Source organism: Microcaecilia unicolor, chromosome 14 (assembly GCF_901765095.1).
Source record: "Microcaecilia unicolor chromosome 14, aMicUni1.1, whole genome shotgun sequence".
Lineage (NCBI taxonomy): Eukaryota > Metazoa > Chordata > Amphibia > Gymnophiona > Siphonopidae > Microcaecilia > Microcaecilia unicolor.
The window spans coordinates 50,166,482-50,186,198 of record NC_044044.1 but is presented as its reverse complement, the minus strand read 5'-3'; the positions used below and the strand labels follow the sequence as shown (position 1 = coordinate 50,186,198).

The window sequence follows — 19,717 nt, the reverse complement described above, 5'->3', positions numbered from 1 at the left end:
GGATGCTGTTCTTATTTCAGACTAAATAATAAAGGTTACTCCAAGAACACCTAATACATAAGAATAACTTACATAATTCACTAAGTACTGTAGAAGCATACACAGTTACAAAAGCATCTCTCCCACAGACAGGTATTTCCCTGAATAATGTTCAGCACCTCTCACTTTCAGGAGAGTAGATGCACCTTCTGCTCTGCATGGATATTCAGCACCTCTCGCTATCCGCTTTGATCTATGGGGGAAAAGTGGTATAGAAAGTCTTCTAATAAACTCTGTTCAGTACCACTTGCTGTCCAGAGCAGCAGAACTGCCTGCTCTGCGTGGATATTCAGCACCTCTCTCCATTGGGAGAGTGGCAGCCCCCCCCCCCCCCACCCCACTCTGCATGGATATTCAATATCCATCTGGACAGCAGTACACCATCCGTATACATTTGATCATTTGATTTTGGAGGCTGTATCTTGCTAAAGATGTAAAAAGACTGGAAGCGGTGCAAAGAAAAGCTACGAAAATGGTATGGGATTTGCGTTTCAAACCTTACGAGGAGAGACTTGCTGACCTGAACATGTATACCCTGGAGGAAAGGAGAAACAAGGGTGATATCATACAGACGTTCAAATATTTGAAAGGTATTAATCCGCAAACTAACCTTTTCCGGAGACGGGAAGGCGGTAGAACTAGAGGTCATTAATTGAGGTTGAAGGGGGGCAGACTCAGGACTAATGTCAGGAAGTATTTTTCCACAGAGAGGGTGGTGGATATGTGGAATGCCCTCCTGTGTGAGGTGGTGGAGATGAAAACGGTAATGGAATTCAAACATACGTGGGATAAACACAAAGGAATCCTGTTTAGAAGGAATGGTTCCGTGGAATCTTAGCGGAGATTGGGTGGCGATGCCGGTAATTGGAAACAAAACAGGAGCTGGGCAGACTTCTACAGTCTACGCCCTGATTGTGACCGAATAGATAGGGATGGGCTGGAGTGTAAATTTTAAGGGGCTTCAATGTTAGCTTCAGAACTTAGTACAAGAACAGTACTGGGCAGACTTCTATGGTCTGTGCCCTGAGAATGGCAAGGACAAATCAAACTCGGGTATAAAGTATCACATGCCATGTAAACGAGTTTATCTTCCGGCTCAATGAAGCCAACTATTTCCAATATCTAGCAGCCGATAATAACCTATGAATACAATGAATACATTGACTACATGTGTCAGCTAACAAACCTTATTGTATAACCTTAACATAATACAACTTTCAAAATGAGGCCATTTTAAACATAAATATATGTCTTTTCTTCTAATAATAAAGATATAAAAAAAAAAAAAACGAGTTTATCTTGTTGGGCAGACTGGATGGACCATACAGGTCTTTATCTGCTGTCATTTACTATGTTGCTATCTATTTGAAGACTAAATGATAATGTAATTCACCATTGGTGGAGATGAACAAAGAAAATAATCCAGTCTACTGTTTGAGTTAAATCCAGTAGAACTGCAGGTTCCTAGCCTTGTCGTAGCAGACTTCAACCAGTCAGACTTTCAGGATAGCGAGAAGGAATATGCACTAGATAGGAGGCAGTGCATCTGTCATGTGCATATTCAGTATGGATTTGCTGAAAACTCAGCTGCCTATAGTTCCCTTAGGAGAAGTAGAGAAAATCTTTGCAGATGGAGCTTTAGACCTCCAATGGTCCAGAGTTCTGAAATCAGAGAGACTGCTAGACTCGTCTGGACTCGGATCAGTCCAAACCACTTAGATGAACTAAACGGGATTCCTTTTCACAAGTTCCCTTCCTATGTTAATCTGACCAAAATGAACAGCAGCGTGTTTGCAGATCAGGATCTTTCTATGATGATCTGCTATTGCCAGTAGCCAGCTTAACACTCAAAGGTAATGATCTGTAGAATAAAACCCATCCCCTCAACATTTGCAACTGTGTGATAAGTTGTGTCCCACCAAATCCTTTTTGATGTTCAGCAATCTGAGCCTTCTGTCTCCCATTTGACAAACTGAAACATTCTCTTTTTCTAGAAAATTCCACGGAGGGTGAGAGACCGGGTTCAGCTGCAGAATCATCACAACATCTGCTCAAAAAAAGTATTGGAATGATATTGATCTTGTACCATACATTACAGCATGAAACATGGAAAAGTGATAGGTCTGCTACAACTGAAGAAAAATTCTAATTTCTTAAAGAAAAACTTCACAGTCAACAAACAGCTTAAGCGTAGGAATGCTCAGAGAACTGAACCCAGTGTTGTAGACCACATGTTAGGGTGAACTGATGTGAGAAATCTCAAACACTTAGCTCTTGTCTTCCTTTTTCCATTCACTCCTAACACAGTACAATGGTACTTTTATTCCATGTAGATTTGGCTGAATTGTCACTATTTATTCCAAACTAGAAAAAAACGCCCGTTTCTGAACGGAAGGAAACGGGCGCTAGCAAGGCCATCCCCCATCCTCCCTCGCTGTTCCAGACTCCGCCTTCCCTCCGTTTTCACCCCCCGCACCGCGTTACGGACCCCTGTACCCCCCTTCTTCGACCCTGTTGATCCCCCCTTCTCGGCAAAAACCGTCCCCCGCCGGCGTGGAGTACCTGTGCTGATGGGGGACCCCAACCCCCATCAGCCGAAGTCTTGTGCTGGCCTTCACGGCGTTGCTTCCTCAATGATCTTCTGTTGAAGTTCCTCTGTGTGCGTCTGACGTCAGACACATGCAGAGGAACTTCAACAGAAGATCATTGAAGGAGGAACGCCGCGAAGGCCAGCACAGGACTTCGGCTGATGGGGGTTGGGGTCCCCCGTCAGCAGAGGTAGTGGATGGCGGCAGGGGACGGTTTTCGGTGGGAAGGGGGGGTCGACAGGGTCGCGGAAGGGGGTACAGGGGGCCGTAATGCGGGGGGGGGGGGGTGTTGAAATCGGAGGGAGGGTGGAGTGTGGAACTCGGTGGGAGGTGCGTGATGGGAAACGGGGTATTGATGCTTGTCGGGTGGGGGGGCGGGTTGGTGATGCGGCGAGGGGGGGTTGTATGTTGCCCCACTCCCTGCCACTTGCTCTGAAGAGGCAGGGAGCGGAGCACTGACAGCTGATTCCCATGCAGGTGGAGGAGTAGGCCTCCCCTTGCTTTGGAATCAGCTGTCACTGACGTCAGTGCGTGCCTGCCTAGCAGACCACCTCTGAGGGAGGCACGGTCCCAGGCACATTAGAACGTTGGAGGTGAGAATTATTATATAGGATATTCTGTATAACCCAGCTTAGAAATATGGGATAAAGTAGGCTATAAATAAACAAAATCCTCAGACATGAAAACCTTAACTGCTCTCCCTCTAATTCCTTTACCTCAAATCTTCTCCTCTCTGACCATCATCTAATAACCTTCACTCTTAAACTTCCTCCCGCCTAATCGTGTCTAATCTTAACCAACTTATCTAGGAATCTCCAGGCTATTGACCCTACTACCCTATCCTCCAATGTCTCGAACCTCTTCTCTACCACTACACCATCCAAATCTGTCAATGATGCCGTCTCTTCCTACAATGCTATTCTATTCTCTGCCTTAGACACTCTTGCACCTCTCATGCCCCGTCCTATAAGACGTACCAAACCCCAGCCCTGGCTAACTCATAAAATCCGCTACCTACGTTCCTGTATCCGTTCCACCGAACGCCTCTGGCTGAAATCTCATGCCCTTGCTGACTTCTCACACTTCAAGTTCATGTTGACCTCCTTCCAATCTGCTCTCTTGCTTGCCAAACAAGACTACTACATCCAGCTGGCTAATTCTCTTGGCTCAAACCCTTGACTTCTCTTCACCACACTAAACTCTCTCCTCAAGGTGCCTCCACCCCCTACTCCCCCCTCACTATCTCCCCAGACCCTAGCTGAGTTCTTCCATGACAAGGTTCAGAAGATTAATCTTGAATTCTCTACCAAACCACCTCGCCTCTCCTTCCCCTTGTCCCTCCCCTTGTCCATTCCCCTATTTCCTCAACCCCTCCATCCTTTTCCTCCTTTCCTGAGGTCACTGATGAAGAAACATCTCATCTTCTCTCCTCCTCAAAACGAACTACCTGTTCCTCTGATCCCATTCCTACCCACCTTCTTAACACTATCTCTCCTGCTCTCACCCCTTTCATCTGTCATATCCTCAATCTCTCTCTTTCCACTGCCTTCAAACATGCTGTGGTCACACCGCTCCTGAAAAAGCCTTCGCTTGACCCTACCTGTCCTTCCAACTTATCGTCCCATCTCCCTCCTCACCTCCCTTTCCCAGTTACTTGAACGTGTCGTTCACCGCCGCTGTCTTGACTTTCTCTCATCTCATGCTGTTTTTGACCCACTTCAATCTGGCTTTCGCCCTCTTCATTCAACTGAAACTGCACTTGCAAAAGTTTCCAACAACCTGTTCCTGGCCAAATCCAAAGGTCTCTATTCTATCCTCATCCTTCTTGATCTATCTGCCGCTTTTGACACTGTCGATCACAGCCTGCTTCTTGATACGCTGTCTTCATTTGGATTCCAGACCTCTGTTCTTTCCTGGTTCTCCTACCTCTCGCTTCACACCACTCTGATGGATCCTCTTCCACTCTATCCCTCTACCAATCGGTGTACCCCAGGGTTCTGTTCTCGGTCCTCTCCTGTTCTCCATCTACACTTCTTCCCTTGGCTCTCTGATATCATCCCATGGCTTTCAATACCATCTCTATGCTGATGACTCCCAAATCTATCTCTCTACCCCTGAAATCTCAACCAGCATCCAGACCAAGGTTTCAGCCTGCCTGTATGACATCGCTGCCTGGATGTCCCACCATCATCTAAAACTTAACATGGCCAAAACCAAGCTTCTCATCTTTCCCCCTAAACCTACCTCTCCTCTCCCCCCTTTCTCTGTTTCTGTAGATGGCACTCTCATTCTCCCCGTCAGCTTGGTGTCATCTTTGACTCCTCTCTCTCCTTCTCTGCTCATATTCAACAGATTGCCAAAACCTGTCGTTTCTTTCTATATAACATTAGCAAAATCTGTCCCTTCATCTCTGAGCACTCTACCAGAACCCTTATCCACACTCTTATCACCTCTCGTCTAGATTATTGTGACCTGCTTCTCTCCGGCCTCCCTCTTAGCTATCTCTCTCCTCTTCAATCAGTTCAAAGCTCTGCCAATGTCGCTATGCTCACATTAGCCCCCTCCTTAAGTCACTTCACTGGCTCCCTATCCGTTTCTGTATTCAGTTCAATTCACTCTGCCGCTCCCCATTACCTCTCCACTCTCGTCTCTCCCTACGGCCCCCCTCGGGTTCTCCGTTCTGTAGATAAATCTCTATCTGTCCCCTTCTCCTCTACTGCTAATTCTAGACTCCGTTCCTTTTGTCTTGCTGCACCTCATGCCTGGCATGGACTTCCCAAGCCTGTGCGTGTAGCCCCGTCTTTGGCCGTTTTCAAGTCCAAACTTAAAGCCCACCTCTTCACCACTGCTTTTGACTCCTAACCACTACTCACTTTTTATTTATTCCCTTACTCTTAATTGTTCTGTCTGTTTACCTGTCTTATCTAGATTGTAAGCTCTCTGAGCAAGGACTGTCTTTTTGTGTATGGTGTACAGCGCTGCTTATGCCTTGTAGCGCTATAGAAATGATAAATAGTAGTAGGGTAGATAATTCCTAGAAGAAACAATGCAAGATCGAGAGGTTCATTTTCAACCCTCCCACTTGGCTTTTAGTCCTGAGAGTTTCTGGTACCAATGCACACTTGGTTATCAGTGGACCTACACTTAAATGTTAGCAGCCCCGAGTTTCTGTACAGAGGAAAGAATGAAACTTAAGCTTTAAAATTTGTATTTCCTGAAGGTTTATTTTCTCTGATCTGTTTAGGGGGTTAGATGACTGTGGAGGTTTTTTATATGCTGCCGTTAAGCTTGTTCTTTGTTACTGTTTCTTTTAAATTTTGCCTTGATTTTTTTTTGGGGTGGGGAATCACGTAACCTAGATTAAACAGTTTAAAAGAGAGAATTGAAGACCTACCTCTATACAAGCATATGGATCAAATGACAACATGATCTGAGAAACTAGAAGAGATCAGATTGAGCAATGAGATTGGAAGCTAAGATTTTATGTTAATTGTTTATTTGTGATTATATTTTTGTTTCTTTTAATGTAATGGTGGTGTGAAGAAATGAATTTTGATTTTGTGAAATGCTGAGAACATTTAGAGTATGTGGTATACAAAAATGTATAAATAAACAATAAATAGTAACATGGTATATGATTGCAACTAAAGACCCACCTGGTCCATCTAGTCTGCCCAGTAAGGCAGCCAGAGCCGCAGGTTACACTCTGTCATGATCAAATACTGGTTTAACAAGTAAGGAGTCTCAGAATCATACAAGAGTGGTTTTATCATTTTGAATAGTTCCATTTATTGTCAATATTTGGATAAACCAGCAATCCAACAATGTTGCAAACGGACATTTTACTCTCTCTGAAGCATTAGGTGAGTGTGACCCCAAAACGCGTAGAAGTCTGCTCGCACTGGTCCTACTTCCCAACCCTCTAGCTGTCGTCAAAGCTCACACCTGCCCATCTATAAATGGGACACAGCCTTGTTTTGCCATATTTGGGCCACAGACCATAGAAGTACACCCAGCTCTAGCGTTTCTCCTGGAACTGCAGTCTAAGCTCCAAGTTTTTCTTTGGATACCTTTCAGTTACCATATAACGATCCTTTTGTGTTTGTGTGTTTGAATTCTGTCACCATTTTTGTTTGTACCAACCTGTCCTGGGAGGGTATTTCAGGCATCCACCACCCTCTCCATGTAAAAGTACTTCCTAATGTTTCTCCTAAGTTACCACCCTGTAATCTCAATCTGTGTCCTCTACTACCACCGTTTTCCTGTCTCTGGTAAAGATTTGTATGTGTATTGGTACCTTTCAGGTACTTAAATGTATCGTATCTTCCCTATCCCTCTTCTCCTCTAGAGTTATCATATCAGGTCCTCAAGTCTTTTCTCGTAGCTTTTCACACAAAGTCCATACCATTTCTTCAAGTAATTTTATGTCCTTGGCTAAATACAGCCTCCAAAACTGAACACAATACTCCAAGTAACTTAATAACACCATACCCCTCTCTATGCAGCCCAGCACCTTTCTGGCTACCACAGCGTTGTCATATTATTTCATTGACTTCAGATCCTCATACACTATCACCCCACGGTCTCATTTCTGACCTCTGCTCATCAGTCTTTCACCCCTATCTTGTACGTCTCCTTTGGATTTTGACACCCCAAGTGCATCACTCTGCACTTTTTCACATTAAATTTTAACTGCCAAGCCTTACATCATTCTTCTAATTTTTGAAGATCCCTTCTCAAGTTTCTGCTCCCTCTGTAGTGTTAATTTTATTGGATATTTTTGTATAATCCACAGAAAGACAAACCTTTCCTTCTAATCCTTTGGCAATATTGCTCACAAATATATTAAAGAATCGGTCCCAGAACAGAGCCCTGAGACACTTTACTTCACTGTTCACCTTCCTTTCCTCTTAATAAATTGTATTCACCTCCACCTTCTGTCATTGGTCAGTCAATGGAGTGGAGGAGTGGCCTAGTGGTTAGGGTGGTGGACTTTGGTCCTGGGGAACTGAGGAACTGAGTTCGATTCCCACTTCAGGCACAGGCAGCTCCTTGTGACTCTGGGCATTGCCCCATGTAAGCCGCATTGAGCCTGCCATGAGTGGGAAAGCACGGGGTACAAATGTAACAAACAAACTAGTTTCCTATCCAATTCACCACCTTGGGTCCTATCTTCAGCCTGCTAACCTTGTTGAGAACCCTCCTGTGAGAAACCATAGAAAGGCTTTGCTGAAGTCCAAGTACATTACATCTAACGTGTGTCCTTTATACAATGATCTGATCACCCAGTCAAAGCAATCAATCAGATTTGTTTGACACGATTTCTATTTGGTAAAATCATGTTCTGTTAGATCTTCCAAGGCATTGGCATCTAGGAAGTTCACTATCCTTTCAGTCAGCAGTGTTTCCATTAATTATCCAACCACCGAAGTGATTACCGGCCCATAGTTTCCCACTTCGTCTCTATCTACGGCCCATTAATTTACTTTGTTAAACACCTGAACAGTCCATCTAGTCTGTCCAAACAGTCACACTCGCTATCAATGCGTAATTAAACCAACAATCAATGTGGTATAAAATACTTGATCATTGTCTTTCTTTGGCATTTCTGGGACATAGACCATAGAAGACCACCTGGCAGTGTCTTTATGATCCAATTATTGGAGTTGCTCTTGAAGCCTACAACAGCCTATCTGAACCATCTTTCCATTGGTGGGACATATACTGTAAAGGACTGCCCAGCACTGTCCTCGTGTAAATTACTGGAATTTCCATCAAAGCCCTCACCAGCCCATCCTAAGCGGGATTGCTGTATACAGGATACAGACCGTACAAGTCTGCCCAGTACCAGCCCTAGTTCTTCACAGCCAGTTGCCATCTAAGCACCACTTGACACATCAAACACACGTGCAAGCATTTTAAGTGTTATTTTTTTATACCATTCATTTTCTAATTGGATCCTCTGTATTCATACCATGCCTTTTTGAATTCCCTGTCCCCAGTTATGTGAAGAGGGACCAGAACCACTCTTCAATCTTGAGGAACCACTCCAATCTCCAAAGATCTTTTAAATGTCCTTAAGGAATCCAGCCAGGATTTCTCTGCGTTCCTTTAATACTCTGGGATGTATCCCATCCAGCCCCATAGCTTTGTTCATTTTCAGTTTTTCCAGCTGTTCATAAACATTTTTCTTCCATGAATGGTGCAATATCCACTCCGTTCCAATAGATTCTCTTGTCGGATCACCATGGTCCTTCTCCAGGATTTTCCTCCATGAACACATCTGCTTTTTCCACATCGTTTGCCACATCACACTTTCAGTCTTACTATTCCATTTCTAGCTTCCCTTCTTCCTTTCTCCCACATCTCTGAAAAACATCCTGTCTTCTCTGTTTACATCTTTAGCCATTTTTTTTTATTCCTCCTGTGCTTTTTTGGTAGCTCTATTTCTCTCTTTGCTTCTTTACCCAATAATCTGTTTGTTGTGCATCTCTGTATTTCCTGAATGCTGCCTTTATTTTTTCAGACACTTGTTTCTAAATTTATGGTTTCTTTTTCTCTTTGGTTTACTTTCTGTACATAAAAATCTGTTGCCATATTTATATGGAGGAGTGGCCTAGTGGTTAGGGTGGTGGACTTTGGTCCTGGGGAACTGAGGAACTGAGTTTGATTCCCACTTCAGGCACAGGCAGCTCCTTGTTACTCTGGGCATTGCCCCATGTAAGCCGCATTGAGCCTGCCATGAGTGGGAAAGCGCGGGGTACAAATGTAACAAAAATAAAATAGATACTATTGGAGATTCTATATGGAATGTTGCCACTATTGGAGATTCTACATGGAATGTTGCTACTCTTGGAGATTCTACATGGAATGTTGCTATTCCACTAGCAACATTCCATGTAGAAGGCTGCGCAGGCTTCTCTTTCTGTGAGTCTGATGTCCTGCACGTATGTGCAGGACGTCAGACTCACGGAAGCAGAAGCCTGCGCGGCCACATTGGTGATCTGCAAGGGCCGACTAGGGTGGTGGACTTTGGTCCTGGGGAACTGAGGAACTGAGTTTGATTCCCACTTCAGGCACGGGCAGCTCCTTGTGACTCTGGGCAAGTCACTTAACCCTCCATTGCCCCATGTAAGCCGCATTGAGCCTGCCATGAGTGGGAAAGCGCGGGGTACAAATGTAACTAAAAAAAAAAAACAAAACTCAACTCAACGGGGAGATCACCAAGGTGTGTTGTTGTCTCCTTCACAGAACGCCTTGGTGATATCCCCATTCTCCCTTGAGAAAGCCGGTGGTCCCCAGCGGGAGCAACGAGACGGGGGGGGGGGGGGGGGGGGGGGGTAAATTGGCCAGATCTCTTGAAGAAGCTAAGTGGCCATTTTCACATATTTTTTGTGGTGTTATTGATTGTTGGGTGGTTTTTTGAGCAAGGAAGAAAAGTAACAAAAAAAGAGAAAAAAGGGAATAAAACCTCTGAAGGAGGTTTTTGGCCAGTGATGACATAACTACCTAGCAAGGTTATCAGTGACAAAGTCTCTGTAGCACTGGGGCTGTTTTGAGGGCTTTTCCTCCTTATGCTATTTTGACCTTTAAGCAGCAGACAATTAAATCTCTACAGCGTTTGGTTGCAACTGGAACTAACACATATAGGTTTGTACCTGGCCTCTTTTATACATGCTGAACATAAACCATCTCCAAGTATAGAATAAGTGACCACTGAGAAAAAATTGAAACATGCAGACAAATTAAGCTGAAACCCAGGAATGTAGACTCTGCATACAGTGCAACACCTGAAAAAGAGAAACGGTGATGCGCATCAAAATTAGCAGCAGTGGGCGAAGCAGGATTTGAACCCTGGCTTTCCTGTTTATAAGCCTGCAGCTCTAACTGTTACGGTGGTCATGGATTTGATATACCCCTTTTCTTTGGGTAGAACCAACGTGGTTTACATATAATATATGCAGGTACTTTCTATGCCCCTAGTAGGCTCACAATCTAAACCCCCCGTTTACTAAACCGTGCTGGTGCCAACACAGTCCATTCACTTTGAATGGGCTATGTTGGCATTGTCGTGTGGCTTAGTAAAAGGGGGTGGGGGTGAAGTTTTTTTTGGTACCTGGGCAATGGAGTGGTAAGTGACTTGCCCAGGGGCACAAGAAGCTGCAGCGGGAATTAAACCCAGTTCCTCAAATTCTCAGCTACTCTTCCACTCCACTTCTTTGTGCATATTTGTATTGGTGTTGACCGTAGCTGTGTTGTCTCTGTGTATTTCCTTGACCTTAAGGAGAAGGTTTTGGATGGTTTAAATGGAGTGATACCCAAACATTCTTTTGGTTTGGAACAATAACATGAAACCAAGTGTAATAATATATTTATCCAGTAGAGGCCACTATCAACAAAGGATGGATTTTACAGTTTAATTACATGGTGCTGTGGTCCCCAAGACCAGAAATATTGCAGTGTTTCAGCACTAGATGGCACTACACGTATCAACTACTACTGAACTACACCATTCAACCAATAAATATCACCATACATACTGTAGGAACTATTAAGAAAACTATATGGTTAGGTGGTTAGGATTCACTAATAACATAAAATACACACCTGAATCACTAAGAGCCAGTCCACTAGAGACAGGGAAATGGCAGTGGAGGGGTGGGTGGGTGGGCAAAGCATGTGCAGCATGCCTCATGGAGTTATTTCCAATCCTTCTGCATCTGTGTCCATTACAGAACATGCCATATATAGAAATGCATGTGAAACTTTCAATCTTCTTAAGGCCAGATAAGGAGACTTCCCCGTGTAAAGATTCTATCAATCCAGTGGACAGTCACTCCAACGTACATTTTCCATGGGATGACCAGCTGTTGTGGTAGAGATAGATGTCTGTAACATACTCTACAGTGGACTAAGAATAAAAGAGATTTGGAGGCTTCAATTAATGCAAAATTCTGCCATCAAATGAATTATGTGTGCAAAGAAATAAAAATAAGACCATGTAATGCCACTACTGAAAGTCGCCCACTGGCTGCTCATATCTCACCACAGTACATAAGTGTTGCCATTCTGGGAGAAACAGAAGGTCCATCAAGCCCAGCATCCTGTTTCCAACAGTGGCCAATCCAGGTCACAAGTACCTGGCAGAACCCCAAAGAGTAGCAAGGTTCTAGAATTCTAAAGAATAACAAGATTCCATGCAGAACCCCAAAGAGTAGCAAGATTCCATTCAGAATCCCAAGTACATAAGTGTTGCCATACTGGGACAGACCAAAGGTCCATCAAGCCCAGCATCCTATTTCCAACAGTGGCCAATCCAGGTCACAAGCACCTGACAAGATCCCAAAACAGTACAATGCATCCTATGCTGCCCATCCTAGAAACAAACAGCAGATCTTCTCTCTCTCTTTTTTTTTTAAATTACAGTCAAGCATAATACTCTCATGCAACTTATGGGCAGATGTATAACCAAATCGCACATTGTTATGTACTACTACTACTACTACTACTACTATTTAGCATTTCTATAGCGCTACAAGGCATACGCAGCGCTGCACAAACATAGAAGAAAGACAGTCCCTGCTCAAAGAGCTTACAATCTAATAGACAAAAAATAAATAAAGTAAGCAAATCAAATCAATTAATGTGAACGGGAAGGAAGAGAGGAGGGTAGGTGGAGGCGAGTGGTTACGAGTCAAAAGCAATGTTAAAGAGGTGGGCTTTCAGTCTAGATTTAAAGGTGGCCAAGGATGGGGCAAGACGTAGGAGCTCAGGAAGTTTATTCCAGGCATAGGGTGCAGCGCGACAGAAGGCGCGAAGTCTGGAGTTGGCAGTAGTGGAGAAGGGAACAGATAAGAAGGATTTATCCATGGAGCGGAGTGCACGGGAAGGGGTGTAGGGAAGGACGAGTGTGGAGAGATACTGGGGAGCAGCAGAGTGAATACATTTATAGGTTAGTAGAAGAAGTTTGAACAGGATGCGAAAACGGATAGGGAGCCAGTAAAGGGTTTTCAGGAGAGGGGTAGTATGAGTAAAGCGACCCTCTAAAGGGATTAAAAAAAAAAGGAAATGACCCGCAGTGACCCAGTGACTCTAAAATGGCGGCACAGCCTTCGGAAGACACAGAAGATTTTACTGCCATGCAGCTCCAACAAATAACAATGGTGGTAGAATTCGAACCCCGATTTGATCTGATTACTAGCCAATTAAGCCGTTTGGCATCTTTTGTGTCTGAGACTACTACTCGCTTGGGAAAATCACAAACTCGAGTTTCTGCAATTGAAGATGCCAGAATACCTGAAGACATCATTTTTTCCGGTTTGTTTTAAATTTACTACTTTCTAGTTTCATTGCGCTCCTCCTAGTCCTAGTATTTTTAGGAAGAGTAAACAAGCGATCCACCTCTACCCGTTCCACTGCACTCATTATTTTATAGACCTCTATCATATCTCCCCTCAGCCGTCTTTTCTCCAAGCTGAAGAACCCTAGCCGCTTTAGCCTTTCCTCATAGGGAAGTTGTCCCATCCCCTTATAATTTTTGTTGCCCTTTTCTGTACCTTTTCTAATTCCACTATGGAGCTCATTTTCAAAAGAGAAAAACATCCAAAAAGTGGCATAAATCTGCATTTGTACGTTTTTCTCACAATAAGGTCCAGATTGGTATTTTGAAAACCAATTTTTAGACGGCGGGAGTAAGGGGAGGTCATGCCTGATTCCCTCCATTGGTCATCTGGTCATTTAGGGCACCTTTTGGTGCCTTATTCATTCATAAAACAGGTCTAGACCAAAACATCCAACTTATAGCCCTGGATGTTTTTGTTTTAACATATTTATAAATGATCTAGAGATGGGAGTAACTAGTGAGGTAATTACATTTGCTAATGACACAAAGTTATTCAAAGTTGTTAAATCGCAAGAGGATTGCGAAACATTTACAAGAGGATCTTAACGAGACTGAGCATCCAATGGCAGATGACATCTATTAGATTGTAAGCTCTTTGAGCAGGGACTGTCTTTCTTCTATGTTTGTGCAGCGCTGCGTACGCCTTGTAGCGCTATAAAAATGCTAAATAGTAGTAGTAGTAGACATTTAATGTGAGCAAGTGCAAAGTGTGATGCATGTGGGAAAGAGGAACCTGAACTATATTTAGCTGACGCAAGGTTTCCCATTGGGAGTCACCGACCAGGAAAGGGATCTAGGTGTCATCGTTGATGATACGTTGAAACCCTCTGCTCAGTGAATGGAGACGAAGAAAGCAAATAGAATGTTAGACATTATGAGGAAAGGAATGGAAAACAAAATTGAGAATTTTATAATGCCTTTGTGGTGCGACCACACCTTGAATAATGTGTGCAATTCTGGTCACCGCATCTCAAAAAAAATGTGGAGGTGCATTATTGATCTGACGTCTGAGTCCGACTTCTGACATTTTGCCAAAAACGTCCAAAATCTGAATAGGAAAGGAGGTCATTTTCAAAAAAGAAAAACGTTTATGTTTATTTCCAAAAATACTGTTTAGGCAAAGTTTTGTGATTTGGACATTTTGTTTTTGGTACATTTCCAGAAAAAAACAAACAAACACCCAAGTGCAAAATGCACAAAATCAAGCCATTGGGATGTAGGAGGAGCCAGCATTTTTAGTAGACTGGTCCCCCAGACATCCCAGGAAAGCAATACGGCACCCTAAGGGGCACTGCAGTGGACTTCATAAAATACTGCTAGGTACACATCTCACCATTGCTCCCTTATCTGCTGAGCCCCCTCCCCAAACCCAATAACCCCAACTGTATACCACTACCGTAGCCCTTACAGGTGAAGGGGGCACCTATATGTGTGTACAGTGGGTTTCAGGTGACTTGTAGGGCTCACAATTTTCTCCACAAGTGTAACAAGTAGGGGGAGGTATGGACCTGGGTTCACGTGTCTGCAGTGCACTTCACCCACCACTACACTACTCCGGGGACATGCATGCCTCTCTAAAGGACCTGAGTATTACATCTGAGGCTGGCAAGTAATGTTTTAAATCACATTTTTAGAGGTGAGAGGGGGTTAGTGACCACTGGGGGAGTAAGGAGAGGTCATCCCTGACTCCCTCCATTTGTCATCTTGTCATTCAGGGTGCCTTATTCGTTATAAAAACAGGTGTAGCTCAAAACGTCTTAGTTTTAGTCCTAGGCAGTTTTGTTTTGTTTCATTATGGCAGAAAAACTTCCAAGTGTCAGGAATGCCCAGATCCCACCCTTAACACGCCCCTGACATGCCCCCTTGTGATTTAAACGCACTTCTGACGGACTTCCTAGAGAAACATCTAAAAATCGGTTTTAAAAATACCAATTTGGACAATTTTGTGAGGAAAAACATCCAAATGCAGATTTATACCACTTTTGGGACACTTTTCTCCTTTGAAAATGAGCCCCTTCTTCACACATAAATGACAGAACAAGGGATCACAAATTAGAGACAGAAATATGAAAGCCAAAATTGAACTGGGAACCTCAAGAAGTTAAACTTGGTAAGTACTGCAACATTGGCACTCATAGGAGCCAACTTTTCAAAATTATTGGGGGTGCTAAACCCAATAAAAATAATCCCTCCCTAGCCACATACAAAGAACTTTCTTAATATTGGGGGTGCTCAAGCACCCACAGCACCCCCAGCGTCAACTCCAATGTTAGCACTCGATATATGGCCTAATCTATACAATCAGTACAACTTCATCAGGTACAGATTCTACAACAAACAATCTAATTCACATCCAATCACAAAGATATCTGTGATGCCATATCCCAAAATAAACATACGAAATGTCATGACAATTTCAACAGTTTATGCTGTTTGAATTCTCTATGCTGTGCACAGTTCATTCAATGTTAGTGTTTCCATTGATGGCCAATAGGAAGAGCTTGCAGCAGCGATTTTCTCTAGGCTCCTATCACTTAGCAGATAGACGGCTTTGAGCCAGTTCTTCTGTAGCCTTTCTGTGAACTTGCTGTTTCCTACACTTGCCAGGAAATCACGTTTTTGCACTAGAAGTTTCCAGGGAGATAGAGTACTAACGGGAATAGTGGAGAAGTCTCTGGAATCTTGTGGAATAGTGGGAGGGTTTGTGGTAATAGGGGGAAGGACCTGGTGGCAGACCAAGACTGAACTTCTTATCTTTCCCCCTAAACCAACCTCTCCTCGTCCCCCATTCTCTATTTCTGTGGAGAACACTCTCATCCTCCCTGTCTCATCAGCTCGTAACCTTGGGGTCACCTTCAACTCCTCTCTCTCCTTCTCTGAACGTTTTCAGCAGACTGCTAAAACCTGTCGTTTCTTTCTTTATAATATCACCAAAATTCGCCCTTTCCTTTCTGAACACACTACCAGAACCCTTAACCACACTCTTATCACCTCTTGCTTAGACTATTGCAGCTTGCTTCTCACAGGTCTCCAACTTAGCCATCTCTCTCCTCTTCAATTTGTTCAAAATTCTGCTGCACGACTAATATTCCGCCAGTGTCGTTGTGCTCATATTAGGTCTCTCCTCAAGTCACTTCACTGGCTTCCTATCCGTTTCCGCATACAGTTCAAACTCCTCTTATTGACTTATACGTGCATTCACTCTGCAGCTCCTCAGTACCTCTCCACTCTCATTTCTCTCTACACTCCTCCCCGGGAACTCCGTTCACTGGGTAAATCTCTCTTATCTGCACCCTTCTCCTCCACCGCTAACTCCAGACTCCGTTCCTTTTACCTTGCTGCACCATATGCCTGGAAAAAACTTCCTGAGCTGGTCTGTCAAGCTCCATCTCTGGCCATCTTTAAATCTAGGATAAAAGCCCACCTTTTTGATGCTGCTTTTAACTCCTAACCCTTACTCGTTTAGTACCCTTATTTTATCATCCCCACATTAGTAATTCCCTTATCTCTTATTTTTCCTGTTTGTCTGTCCTAATTAGATTGTAAGCTCTGTTGAGTAGGGACTGTCTCTTCATGTTCAAGTGTACAACTTTTCTTCCTTTTCTGAAATCACTGAAGAGGAAACTACACATCTTCTGTCCTCCTCGAAACTAACGACCTGTTCCTCTGATCCTATTCCCACCCATCTACTTAACACTATCTCTCCTACTGTCATCCCTTTTATCTGTCGTATCCTCAATCTTTCACTTTCCACTGTGATTGTTTCTGATGCCTTCAAACATGCCATAGTCACACCACTCCTTAAAAAACCTTCATTGGACTCTACCTGTCCTTCCAACTATCGCCCCCATCTCCCTCCTCCCTTTCCTATCCAAGACACTTGAACGTGCTGTTCACCGCCGTTGCCTTGACTTTCTTTCATCTCAAGCTATTCTTGATCCACTTCAATCTGGCTTTCGCCCTCTTCATTCAACTGAAACTGTGCTTGCTAAAGTCTCCAATGATCTGTTCCTGGCCAGATCCTAAGGTCTCTATTCTATCCTCATCCTTTTCGATCTATCTGCTGCTTTTGACACTGTTGATCACAGCCTACTCCTTGATACGCTGTCCTCACTTGGATTTCAGGACTCTGTTCTTTCCTGGTTTTCTTCTTATCTCTCCCAGCGTACCTTTAGTGTATACTCTAGTGGATCCTCCTCTACTTTTATCCCACTGTCAGTTGGTGTACCTCAGGGATTTGTCCTGGGACCTCTTCTTTTCTCCATCTATACTTCTTCCCTTGGTACTCTGATCTCATCTCATGGTTTTCAGTATCATCTTTTTTGCTGATGACTCCCAGATCTACCTCTCCACACCAGAAATCTCAGCTGAAATCCAGGCCAAAGTATCAGCCTGCCTGTCTGACATTGCTGCCTGGATGTCTCAGCGCCATCTGAAACTAAACATGACCAAGACTGAGCTTCTTATGTTTCCCCCTAAACCAACCTCTCCTCCTCCCCCATTCTCTATTTCTGTGGATAACACTCTCATCCTTCCTGTCTCATCAGCTCCTAACCTTGTGGTCATCTTCGACTCCTCCCTCTCCTTCTCTGCACATATTCAACAGACTGCTAAAACCTGTCATTTCTTTCTCTATAATATCACCAAAATTTGCCCTTTCCTTTCTGAGCACACTACCAGAACCCTCATCCACACTCTTATCACCTCTCACTTAGACTATTGCAACTTGCTTCTTGCAGGTCTCCCACTTAGCCATCTCTCTCCTCTTCAATCTGTTCAAAATTCTGCTGCACGACTAATATTCTGCCAGTGTCGTTATGCTCATATTAGCCCTCTCCTCAAGTCACTTCACTGGCTTCCTATCCGTTTCCGCATACAGTTCAAACTCCTCTTATTGACCTATAGGTGCATTCACTCTGCAGCTCCTCAGTACCTCTTCACTCTCATCTCTCCCTACATTCCTCCCCGGGAAATCTCTTATCTGCACCCTTCTCCTCCACCGCTAACTCCAGACTCCGTTCCTTTTACCTTGCTGCACCATATGCCTGGAATAGACTTCCTGAGCCGGTATGTCAAGCTCCATCTATGACCGTCTTCAAAGCCCACCTTTTTGATGCTGCTTGTAACTCCTAACCATTACTCGTTTAGTACCCTTATTTTATCATCCTCACTTTAATATTCCCTTATCTCATTTTTCCTGTTTGTCTGTCCTAATTAGATTGTAAGCTCCGTCAAGCAGGGACTGTCTTTTCAGGTTCAAGTGTACAGCGCTGCGTACGTCTAGTAGCGCTATAGAAATAAGTAGTAGTAGTAGCTGCGTACATCTAGTAGCACGATAGAAATGATAAGTAGTAGTAGCAGTCACCCTCCTAAGTGTTATAAGCCTTCTGTTTGCCTGCCAAATTTGTCTTGGGTTCCATCTCCTACCAATGACCTATGCTCATAGGGAAATCCTTCTCATCCAGCCTGATGCAGTAACCTGAATACAGAATCACCTTGCTGTACTCCCACGAGTTGGCACTCAATAGGCACTTGCTAAAGGAGCAAATTGGACCAAGGGACAAGTAACAGACCAAAAACCTGGTTGGTGGCTTGTTTTATTGGGGAGCTATGGGGAACTTTCCCACCCTTGTCTAGTCCTGGGAAGAGAGAGAGGATTCATTCAGAGTAGCTGTTTATTTTATTTATTTGTTACATTTGTATCCCACATTTTCCCACCTATTTGTAGGCTCAATGTGGCTTACATAGTACCGGAGAGGCGTTTGCAGACTCCGGTGAGAACAAATACAAAGAGATGTTGTGGTAAGATGAAGTTCATATGGCATAGCCACATTAGGGAAACGTACATTGGAGGAGTTGCATTTTGTCCATTACGTACTTTAGTTTTATTGTGTTGCAGGGATCAGGCATTTAAGTTGGATTGGTGGGGTATGCCTTTTTGAACAGGTTAGTTTTTAGTGATTTCTTGACGTTTAGGTGCTCGTACAACGATTTCAAGGCTTTTGGCAATGCGTTCCATAGTTGTGTGCTTATGTAGGAGAAGCAGGATGCGTAAGTTGATTTGTATTTAAGTCCTTTTCAGCTTGGGTAGTGCAGATTTAGATACGATCGTGTTGATTCTGATGTGTTTCTAGTTGGTAAGTCGATCAAGTCTGTCATGTATCCCGGGGCTTCTCCGTAGATGATCTTGTGGACCAGGGTACAGATTTTGAAGGCAATGCGTTCTTTGATTGGGAGCCAGTGCAGCTTTTCGCGGAGGGGTTTTGCACTTTCAAATCGCATTTTTCCGAATATAAGCCTAGCTGCCGTGTTTTGAGCGGTCTGGAGTTTCTTTAAGGTTTATTCTTTGCATCCTTCATAAATTCCATTTCAGTAGTCTACGTGGCTTAGCACCATTGATTGTATCAGGTTGCGGAATGTTTCCCTCGGGAAGAATTGTTTCAGGCGTTTGAGTTTCCACATTGAGTGGAACATTTTCTTTGTTGTGGATGCCACTTGGCTCTCTAGTGTTCAGTTGCGGTCTATTGTAATGCCGAGGATTTTCAGGCTGTCTGATAGAGGAAGGGTGTAGTCTGGGGTGTTGATACTTGTGGGGTTGTCCGCGCTGTGTTGGGATGAGAGGATGAGACAATGAGTTTTTTCTTTATTGAGTTTTAGTTGAAATGCATTTGCCCATGAGTCCATGATG

General features: G+C 43.8%; 1 protein-coding gene across 2 annotated transcripts in view; it reads left to right on the top strand.

Moving 5' to 3' along the window:
- Nucleotides 1-19,717, top strand: part of F11R (F11 receptor) — a 109,298-nt gene that overhangs the window by 22,304 nt on the left and 67,277 nt on the right. The window contains exon 7 of one of the 2 annotated variants that reach the window (XM_030187123.1): nt 2,034-2,467. The exons of the other annotated variant lie outside the window; for it this stretch is intronic. Coding sequence (XP_030042983.1) covers nt 2,034-2,188 — 155 coding nt within the window. The 3' untranslated portion in view covers nt 2,189-2,467. Of the gene's footprint in view, nt 1-2,033; nt 2,468-19,717 lie in introns of those variants that run through there. 2 annotated transcript variants of the gene reach the window in all.